The 11,091-nt window shown below is 49.4% G+C and overlaps 1 protein-coding gene across 2 annotated transcripts; it reads right to left on the bottom strand.

The window, feature by feature from the left end:
• Positions 1-2,814: 2,814 nt before the first annotated feature.
• Positions 2,815-6,011, bottom strand: LOC309616880 (leukocyte immunoglobulin-like receptor subfamily A member 6). Of its 2 annotated transcripts, XM_082368204.1 has the most exons (7): positions 5,838-6,011; positions 5,644-5,679; positions 5,175-5,459; positions 4,725-5,027; positions 4,201-4,497; positions 3,639-3,941; positions 2,815-3,097 (listed from the first exon to the last, which is right to left on the bottom strand). In XM_082368204.1, the coding sequence occupies exons 1-7, from the start codon at positions 5,869-5,871 to the stop codon at positions 2,937-2,939; spliced, it is 1,419 nt and encodes a 472-aa protein (XP_082224330.1). In that variant the 5' UTR covers positions 5,872-6,011; the 3' UTR covers positions 2,815-2,936. The 2 variants fall into 2 exon arrangements, with proteins under 2 accessions (XP_082224330.1, XP_082224331.1); XM_082368205.1 differs by lacking the exon at positions 5,175-5,459.
• Positions 6,012-11,091: the final 5,080 nt, after the last annotated feature.

Genomic DNA, 11,091 nt, shown 5'->3' with positions numbered 1-11,091 from the left:
TCAGTTCTAATAGTTGTTGTGTGGAGTCTTCAGTGTTTTCTATATGGAGTATCATGCCATCTGCATGCAATGACAATTTTACCTCTTTCCTTCCGACTTGAATACCTTTTTCTTTTTTCTTGTCTGATTGCTGTGGCTAGCACTTCCAATACTATGTCGAACAGAAGTGGTGAGAGTGGGCATCCTTGTCTTGTTCCAGAATTTAGCGGGAAGACTTTCAGCTTTTCACCATTGAGTAGTATGTTGGCTGTGGGTTTGTCATAAATAGCATTTATTACGTTGAGATATGTTCCCTCTGTACTCACTTTGGTGAGAGTTTTTATCATGATTGGGTGTTGACTTTTGTCAGATGCTTTTTCTGCATCTGTTGAGATGGTCATGTGGTTTTGTCTTTTCTTTTGTTGATGTGGTGTATCACACTGATTGATCTGTGTATGTTGAGCCATCCTTGTGACCCTGGCATGAATCCAACTTGCTTACGGTGTATGGTCTTTTTGATGTGTTGTTGGATTCGGTTTGCTAATATTTTGTGGACCATTTTTGCATCTATATTCATCAACAGTATTGGCCTGTGATTTTCTTTTTTGGTGGTGTATGTGTCTGGTTTTGGGTATCAGAGTGATGGTGGCTTCATACAACGACTTTGGGACTGTTTCCTCCTCTTTAATCTTTTGGACACATTTGAGAAGGATCGGTGTAAATCCTTCTTTGTATGTTTGGCAGGATTCTCCCGTGAAGTCATCTGCTCCTGGACGTGTGTTTGCAGGGAGTTTTTTAGTTTTTTTAAATTACAGATTCTATTTCACGTCTAGTGATCAGTATGTTCAAAGTTATCTATTTCTTCTTGATTCCATTTTGGTGGGCTGTATGTTCCTAAAACGTGTCCATTTCTTCTAGGTTGTCCAATGTGTAGGAATAGAACTGTTTATAGTATTAGCTTATGATTTTTTTGTATTTCTTTGGGGTAGATTGTTATTTTTCCTCTTGCATATTCTTATTTGGTTTAGTCGGGTCCCAGATTGTGTGCTTTTGAATTTGATGTAATGAAATATACCGTTATAGTTTTTCTTCACTTATTCACTGTCATGCTTGAAAATTGATCCGTATTATTGTATCAGTTTAACTTTGTGTATTTTTCTGTCATATAAAATTCAGTTGCATACATGAGTATATACACCAAACCATTAATTTTTGGTGAGATTTGTTTCTATGATTTCGTCTAATATGAACGACCCCTCTGTCAAAGTTCTCCTGAATGTATACTCATGGTTATGTACACATGTTCCTCTAGGTTATATAACTGTGGGTCAGAGCTGCGTGTCTCTTCCTTTTAACCGATGATTCTTATTTACTCTCCAAATTGACTGAGGCAAGTAGTACACCTACCAATAATGTACTGGGATTCAAAGTGCTCAGTGTTTCTCCCACAGCTGAGATTTCCATTGTTTTCTCTTTTGCCTCTCATGTGGATGGACTAGGAGTTTGGCATCATAATTTCATGGAAACCAGGGCATCAAACTGACGTGGAAATGATTTAATCATGATGCTTTATATAAAGGACTCATCTGTGTGCATCGGGGTCAACATTGAGCTGTGCTCCAGCTGGATCAGACTCAGTTCTCTGGGAAAGAGAATTCTACTCATTACTTCCCCACTCTGCCTTCAGCGCATTCACACAGGTACCATGAGGTTGGCCGCAAAGAGAGTATTTACGCTAAAGAAAGACATGTCATGAATCTGGGCTTTTTACAAAGTGGTATATTCCTAAGCCTGTTTAATATCACAGCAGCTGGCTGTCACTTCAAACGACACCTTGTTCCTTCACACTGATGGTGTTTCTGGAGAAACTATACCAGGTGTCATCTGACGAGGAGAGAAGGGCTTGAAGGGTCAAGAGAGGGTTTTAGGGAAGACTTTTTGATTTACCTGTTCCAAATTTGGCCCCAATTTCACCCATTCATTCAGCTTTTAAACGATATTCTGTTTCTTTTTTTAAAAATTAATTTAGTTTTATTTATTTATTTTTGGCTGTGTTGGGTCTTCGTTGCTGCACGCGGGCTTTCTCTAGTTGCGGCGAGTGGGGGCTGCTCAGTGTTGCGGTGCGTGGGCTTCTCATTGCAGTGGCTTCTCTTGTTGTGGAGCACGGGCTCTAGGCATGTGGGCTTCAGTAGTTGTCGCTCGCGGGCTCTAGAGCACAGGCTCAGTAGTTGTCGCTCGCGGGCTCTAGAGCGCAGGCTCAGTAGTTGTGGCGCACGGGCTTAGTTGCTGCGCAGCATGTGGGATCTTCCCAGACCAGGGCTCGAACCCGTGTCCCCTGCATTGGCAGGCGGATTCTTAACCACTGCGCCACCAGGGAAGTCCAATATTCTGTTTCTGAGTGAAGAGATGGAGGTCAGTAGCACACACCAGCGAAGGTGGAATTTAAAAATAAACAAATGTATTACATGAAAGTGGGCCAGAGCATGAAGGTGCGTAAGGTGTGGACGCAGACCTGCCATGTGGGATGCGCCTCACGGCACAGGGGTGAGAGGGGACGGGGCAGTCAGCGAGAGTCACCACTGGTGGGGAGGGAAGGCACCACGGTTAACCGAGGCCCAGGCCTCCACAGGGACTCCCACACCTTCTCCTGCACCCACACCGTGTCTCTCCCTCCCCGGTCAGACAGTTCACACAACACGTGCTGCAGATTCTCTTCCAGAACCTCCTGGGCACGTAAGGTCATGTCCAGGGCTCCGCCACTCGGGACGGTGCATGGTTCCCTCTTGTGTTCAGCTCCTGGCTGCATCTTGGGTTCCTCCGTGGCCGTGTGGAGCCTGAAAGAGCAGAATCCCGAGGCCCAGCAGGATCAAGCCAGCCACGCCCATCCGGATGAGATTCTCCACTGTGTAGTCTTGGGGGTGTGAGGCTAGGATTTGTGGACAAAGAGGTCACAGAGGTCAGAGCAGATCTGAATCACCCCAGAATCCTGGATGTCCACCCAGGGAACCCGCCTCCCCTTGACAGGACATGACGCTCGGAGCCCAGCCCCATATCTGAGTGATTTCGCCTCTCGTGGGATCTGACGTGTTTTGTGATGGGTGGATGGCGTCAGCTGCTCCTGAGAAGCACAAAGTGAGGGTGTGAGTGAGGAACTGGGGAGACACGAGCCCTTCTCCCAGGTTCTGTGTGCTCAGTGCCCCCAGTTCTCATATTACAGCTCCTACGCAGTTCCTTAATGAACCCTTCCTCTAATGCGCCAGGTCCCCTCTGCCCTCCTCATTGCATTCTCTCAGCCTCCCTGTGTTCTTTGAACTCAGAACCTGCTTTTGAATCACTCTGGAACCGAGTTGGCTGTGCCCCCGGTGCTCAGGATTAGTGAGAGAAGTGGTCTCTTAATGCAGAAATAATTGAGTGCTGTGTGTCCTGTGTTCAGTCTGAGATTGAAGACCCTGTAATCTTATTCTCCTACTTCTGGGAGTTCCCACTGATTCAACAGCTGAGGACCCAGGATCCAGTGATGAGAGTTTGGAGTCAGGGGCATTGAATGTCCTCCTCTCTGGAGCCCCCCTGTGTCCCCTCATTCATTACTACCTCAGACATTTCTGGGGACAGATCCCTGAGCTGACTGAGTCTGAAGGGACAGGGTCAGGGCCCCTCACCTGAGACCACGAGCTCCAGGGGGGCACTGGCGTGTGACAGCAGGTAGGGGTTACTGCTGAGTGAGCTGTAGCACCTGTAGGTCCCATTGTGGGCTGAGGTCACAGGACTCATGGAGAATTCGGCCTGGAAATGCCGACCTTGGTACTTTGATCTAAGACGCAGTGGGGGACGGGCTGACCCCTCCTTGGACAGAAGGAAAGTTTCCTTTGTGCTCCCTGACTGACACAGCAGGGTCACGTTCTCTCCTGAGGCCACCACGGGGCCCGGCTGCACCGAGAGGGAGGGCGTGTCAGGGAACCATCCTAGAGAGAGGAAGGGGGGTGAGGGGCTGCCCGCCCCCCTGGTGCTGAACTGCGACTCAGCAGGGCCTCCCTGAGGCCCCTCATCGCTGTCTGTCTCTGTTTTCTCTGAGTCTCTCCCTCTCCCTGCCCACCCCCGTCTCTCTCTGTCTCTCTCCCTCCCTGGGGACTCCGCACGCCTGGTCCCAGCATCACCACTTGGGGCTCCCCCGGCAGGGCCTGTGCAGAGTCTGGGTCCCTGACCGACCCGCTGGCTCCTCACCTGCCACCAGGACGTCCAGGGGGTCACTGGGGGCCGACCACTCGGAGGAGAGGTTGTGCCCACCGTAGCATCTGTACCGGCCCCCGTGGCTGCTGGTCACCGGGCCCAGGGGGAAGTCGGCCTGCGAGAGCCCAGCCTGGGGCTGCCGGCCAGGGCGCTGGGGGAGGGCCTGTCCCCCCTCCTGGGACAGAGCGAATCTGTCGTAGCCGACGTCAGAGCGACACTGGAGGGTCAGGCTCTGTCCAGAGGCCACGACAGGGCCCTGCGGGGTCAGGAGGGAGGGCTTCCCAGACACACCTGGGGGAAGACCAGCCCTGGGCTGTAGGGGCTGGTTCCTCCCGTGAAGCCCCTTCTCCCATCCTGGTCCACAGGCCTCACTGTCGCTCACACTCTGTGTCTCTGTCCTGTGAGCCCCATTCCCCCCTCACCCCACCCTCTCATCTGGGACAATCCTGGGAGCAAAGCATCTAATAATCTGTCTCGTGCCTCAAAAAGTGCGTGAGGCCAGGGTGGGACTTCCTCACCTGGGACCAGGAGCTCCAGGGGGTCACTGGGTGCTGACCACACGTGGGGGGTGTCCCTGTTAAAGCCGTGACATCTGAGCGTCCACCTGTGGCTGGGGGTCACGGGACCCACGGGGAGCAGGGCCTGGGTCTGTCCATAGGGGCGTCGCTGTGCATCTAGGGTCCAGGAGGACTTGTGTTCTCCTTCCTTAGTCAGAATGAACCCGTCCAATCCCTGCCATGAGCTACACTGGAGGGTCACGTTCCCTTCCGAGGTCACCACAGGGCTCGGCAGGGCTGAGAGGGTGGGTTTGCTGTGGACCCCTAGGAGAGAAGGAGGGAGCTTGTGAAATGGCACTCACACCCCCCTTCCCTCCCCCAGGGCTGGGCTGTGAGAGGGACACACCCCTGAGAGCAGACCCCCTTCCTGAGGGCGGAGCCTGAGGCCGGGACCCCCGAGTGTCCTCTCACCTGTCACCACCAGCTCCAGGGGGTCACTGCGCTCTGACCAGCCAGTGGGGTTGCGATAGTAACAGTGATATCTCCCTGCGTAGGGCGGTGTCATGTGTGGGATGGAGAACTTGCCCTTGTCCCTGGGCTCCAGTGGGGGCTGTCTGTCCCAGGGAGCTGAGCTTCCCTCTTTATTCAGACGGAACTCCTGGGCCCCCAGGGTCCCCTGACACCAGATGGTCACGGGGCTCCCCGAGGGGATCACAGAGCCTGGCTCAGCCCAGATGGTGGGTTTGGGGAGGGTTCCTGGAAGGACGTCAGAGGCTGGGTCACAAGGCATCCTCACCCCCAGGTCCCCAGCTCTCAGCCCCAAACCTCCCAGACTCCCCCTCCTTCAGCCCAGAACCGCTGTTCCCCATCCCCGTTGCCTGGGGGTGGCCCCTTGTCCGCATGAGCAGGAGGGAGCTGGGACACCTGGGGACAGACTCACCTGCCTGCACGTGGGTCCTCAGGCCCACACGCAGCCCTGGAAGAGAGACCCCTGTGAGAGATTTGCCCTGAACCCTGAGCAGCGCCTCTCCTCCCCGTGAGCCTCCTGAGTCCTGGGGGCTCCTGACAGAGCAGCCTGGCTGTGGGGGGGGTCCCTCCGTGCCTAGGGCTTCCCCTCCCCCTCCTCCATCTCACCGAGGCAGAGCAGGACCGTGAGGCTGGGGGTCATGGCGTCTCGTCCCTGTGGTCCAGGCGGTGCAGATGGAGGAGACCACGGTGCCCTCAGGACGGAGACCCGAGGGTGTGTCCACCAGGAGGCTGGTCCTCCCCGTCACGGGGCTGTCACGTCAGCAGCCCCACAGGAAGGGGAACTGCCCCTCCCCAGGAGCCTGGCCCTCGTTTCCGCAGGGCTCAGGCTGGAGTGGGCAGCAGGCTTCTGCAGACATATCTGACCACGTCTGAGGCCTCACTTGACCCATAAGCTGCTGCCTTCGTGGCCTGAAGTCCTTTTTGACCCAAGCATCAACACATATTTATTGGGTATTTGCAATGTGCCTGGCTTAGAAGTACATCCTTGGACATGACAGATTCAAACCCTGAGCTTGCAGAGCTCAGATTGGCAAACAAACGAACAACTGAACAACGACCACCAGCAAACAACCCCAGAAATATTCAGTGTATTTGTTTCCTGTTGCTGCCGTGGCAACCACTACAAGTCCATGGGTTAAAGCAACACAGATTTATTACCTTTACATTCTGGAGGTCAGAAGTCCAAATGGAAACCCTTGTGTTAAAGTCAAGTTGTTGTCAGGCTGTGTTGCTCCTGAGAGCTCTGGGGTGGAATTCATTCCCTCACGTGTTCAAGCTTCTGCAGGCTGCCATGTCCCTTGACTCAAACCCTCCCATCTTCCAAGCCAGCAGGCACGTCTCTCCAACTTCTGCTTCCGAGTCCCATCGACCTTGGCTCTGGCCCCTCTGCCTCGCTCTTTCACTCATCAGGACCTTGGTGGTAACATGGGCCCCCCCCCCCGGGTAATCCAGGACCGTCTCCCCATCCCCACCACTTAGAAGGTGCCTTGGGGGGATCTTAAAGGGAAATTCAAGGCTCATCCTAAGAGTACAAAATGATAGTACTACAAATAGGACTCAGTATCCTTCCTCGCGGAGTAAGGTAGAGCAGGTGGTGAGTTTCGAAATCGCGAAGACTTTCCTGCCCACCCCGGCTGAGTAGAGGGACAAGAAGACAGAGCCTGGGAGGCCACGCCGACTAAGAGGACGCCCCGGGCAAGTGCCCATCACCCCCAGCGCGGGTTTCAACACTAAAGGTTTCACAGGAAGCAGAACAGCTATTTCCCTACACGTCAGTCTCTGTTGCCATCCCAAATAAGACGCATGACGTCTCCTTTTTTAGAAAACAATTTCTGCCCGTCATAAACCCCAGATGTGTGCTCCAGACACGGTCCAGATATGCCGTCAAGTGCCGAGAGCCCGATGCTGGGTTTCGAGCTGGACGGTCAGAAGATCAATGGTTCCTGCCCAAGGTGTTTCCTCTCCCCACACTTAAGTGGTTCGTGTTCATCTCCAAATGCTCCTAGATCACGGAGTCCTGTTTGGATTAATGAGATTTAAAACAAGCGCACGAATGGAGATGTTGGGTTCCTTCCTTTACAGCTTTGGTCATACTGGGATTGATGAGAGAGGTGACTGAGGGCTCCTGAGGAAGGGGGGACCCTGCAGAGAAAGGAAGCGTGGTACACACAGAATAGGAGGTTTGCCCAAACCACTTCCTGGTTAGATGCAAGCTGTACATTTTGGGGTGGAATACCACTCAAGCCATATTGTCCTTGTTTCTCCTTTTTGGTGATTTGGGCTTTCCTAACTTGGTTAATTCGGCATGCCCCAGGTTTCTCCAGAGTAAAGCTGTTATTTGCCCTTTGTAATTAATCACTGGTTTGTGGGGAGGTACTTTGAGAGTTTGTACATATCATGCTCCTTATTAAATTTTCACTGTATAAGTTTAGCAGCTACTGACCCTATGCCATAGCAAAAGCTTCTCTTCTCCCAAATGCACCCATTCACATGGAAATCACATGGTTTATAATATCCCACTACTTTTAAATGCCTGTAAAATACGGCCAATCCTTCTTGTGTTTCTTCTGTCATAATAAGCAGACGCATCTAGGCTTTCTTATTTCCTCATGACTCAGAGGCTGTATGGTGTGTTTTAATTTCTGGTTGAGCTTGTCCCCGCTACCCGCATAGCTCTTCTCTTTGTGTGTTTTCCTAGGTATTCTTACATTTTTATTTTTCCATATGGAGCTTAGTATCAGCTTGTCTAGTTCCAGAAGAAAAGCTTGTTAAACTCAAAAGCTTTTGCACAGCAAAGGAAACCATAAACAAAACAAAAAGACACCCCACGGATTGGGAGAAAATATTTGCAGATGGTGTGACTGACAAGGGATTAGTCTCCAAAATTTACAAACAGCTCATGAGGCTTAATGTCATCAAAACAAACAACCCAATCAAAAAATGGGCAGAAGACCTAAATAGACGTTTCTCCGAAGAAGATATACAGATGGCCAAGAAGCACATGAAAGGATGTTCAACATCACTAATTATTAGAGAAATGCAAATCAGAACTACAATGAGGTATCACCTCACACCAGTCAGAATGGCCATCATCAAAAAATCCACAAACAATAAATGCTGGAGAGGGTGTGGAGAGAAGGGAACCCCCTTGCACTGTTGGTGGGAATGTAAATTGGTGCAGCCACTATGGAGAACAGTATAGAGGTTCCTTAGAAAGCTAAAAATAGAGCTACCATCTGATCCAGCAATCCCACTCCTGGGCGTATACCCTGAGAAAAACATGGTCCAAAAGGATACTTGCACCCCAGTGTTCATTGCAGCACTGTTTACAGTAGCCAAGACCTGGAAGCAACCTAAATGTCCATCGACAGAGGAATGGATAAAGAAGACGTAATACATATATACAGTGGAATATTGCTCAGCCATTAAAAAGAATGAAATAATGCCATTTGGAGCAACATGGATGGACCTGCAGATTGGCATACGGAGTGAAGTAAGTCAGACAGAGAAAGTGAAATATCGTATGATATCCCTTATATGCGGAATCTAAAAAGAAATGATACAAATGAACTTATTAACAAAACAGAAACAGACTCACAGACTTGCAGAATGAACTTAGGGTTACCGGGGGGAAGGATGGGGGGAAGGGATAGTCAGGGAGTTTGGGATTGACATGTACACACTGCTATATATATATATATTTTTTTTGTTTACACACTTTTTACAGGCATTTATTTATTTATTTATTTATTTATTTATTTATTTATTTATTTTTGGCTGTGTTGGGTCTTCATTTCTGTGCGAGGGCTTTCTCTAGTTGCGGCAAGCGGGGGCCACTCTTCATCGTGGTGCGCGGGCCTCTCACCATCGCGGCCTCTCTTGTTGCGGAGCACAGGCTCCAGACGCGCAGGCTCAGTAGTTGTGGCTCACGGGCCTAGTTGCTCCGCGGCGTGTGGGATCTTCCCAGACCAGGGCTCGAACCCGTGTCCCCTGCATTGGCAGGCAGATTCTCAACCACTGCGCCACCAGGGAAGCCCCGTCACTCATTTTGATATGATGTCACCCCAGGTAGGAAGGCTGGTGGGAGAGGGGCAGGGGGACGTTACTGACAGAGGGCCGTACTCCATGGAACCTGCCCCAAACCTACGAGTGCTGTCATGGAAGCAGCACACAGGCAAGGGCGCCGTGGATGGATTTTTAAGTGAAAAAGCAGTAAAAGTGGCCTCTCAGTTATTTTTCTTGGTGGGAAAGAAAACAATGATATGTACACTCAAAAAAAAAAAAAACTGGGAGAAATAATAACAAGTGTTCATTTGTCTAGCTCTTTTTCTTTTTCTTTTTTGTCTGAATATCGTTTTCTTTACTCACTCTGTTGTCCAGTTCGGTTTCAGACTCAGAGAGCGACCCAACCTCACTCTCACTCACGTTCTGCCCCTGGACCTTCAGTATTGGTTCTCTTCTCCAGGACCTCAGAGAGTTCAGACAACATGGTCTCTTATTCAACAAGCCCTGTTAGAACAATGGTGTCACATTTATTATTCAAACTGGGCATCTTTTATTTGAGTTATTCAGATTTTGAATAATTTGATTTAAACGAACCATTAATCACTAACTCTTTAACAAATTTTTTTAATTGACGTATAGTTGATTTACAATGTTGTGTTAGTTTCAGTTGTACAGCAAAGTGATTCAGATGTGTGTGTGTTTTATATATATATATATATATATATATATATATATACATATATTCTTTTTCAGATTTTTTCCATTATAGGTTATTATAAGATATTGAATATAGTTCCCTGTGCTATACAGTAGGTCCTTGTTGTTTATCTGTTTTTTATATAGCAGTGTGTATCTGTTAACCCCAAACTCCTAATTTATCCCTCCTTCCCCTAATCACTAACTCTTTATCAAGAAGCTCCAGGTTTGGGGAAGAGGTTCTGTTACTGAGTGCTGATGGTACTTGATGCCATCAGAACAAAATGCACAATCATCTGAAATAGGGATTTTATACCATTTTATATTGTTGTTGAATCCTTTCTATAATTCAGAAAAATCATTTGTTTTGATCATTTAATCTTTTTTTATTATATTATGAAACAACGTACCACCTTCTTGGAACCACTGATTTCTCATTGACAGGACTCTGTTTTGTGTTATCAAAGCACCATTAAAAGCCCTACACGGGGGCTTCCCTGGTGGCGCAGTGGTTAGGAATCCACCTGCCAATGCAGGGGACACGGGTTCGAGCCCTGGTCCGGGAAGATCCCACATGCCGCGGAGCAACTAGGCCCGTGAGCCACAACTACTGAGCCTGCGCGTCTGGAGCCTGTGCTCCGCAACGGGAGAGGCCGCGATAGTGAGAGGCCCGCGCACCGCGATGAAGGGTGGCCCCCACTCGCCGCAACTGGAGAAAGCCCTTGCACAGAAACGAAGACCCAACACAGCCAAAAATAAATAAATTTATAAAAAAAAAAAAAAAAAAAAAAAAAAAAGCCCTACACGGTGTATGTCATTCCTTAGGAAATTAAAATGTGGAGAAGTTAGATGGTACTGCATATAAATGAACATACTGTCATTGGTATGAATTAGATTTGTGTGTATGTGTGCAAGCACATGTGCCTGTGTGTGCATGTATTTGTGTGCATGGGTGTGTACGTGTGTGTGCATGTGTGTGTGTAGAAGATCATGATGCAAGGCAGTTCAGCAGAAGAAATGAAAAGTCTTTGTCAGTGATCTGGTCTCAGGAGCTGCCCCCACTTAATGGCAACACACACATACACACACACCTACACACACCCACACACACACAGTACTGGAGTTTGATACTTAGCCCCTCCCAATCATTATAAACAGC

Source organism: Balaenoptera borealis (assembly GCF_965194805.1).
Source record: "Balaenoptera borealis genome assembly, chromosome: 19".
NCBI classification, from domain to species: Eukaryota; Metazoa; Chordata; class Mammalia; order Artiodactyla; family Balaenopteridae; genus Balaenoptera; species Balaenoptera borealis.
Note: the sequence above shows the minus strand (reverse complement) of the source record. Positions and strands in the feature narration are given on the sequence as shown.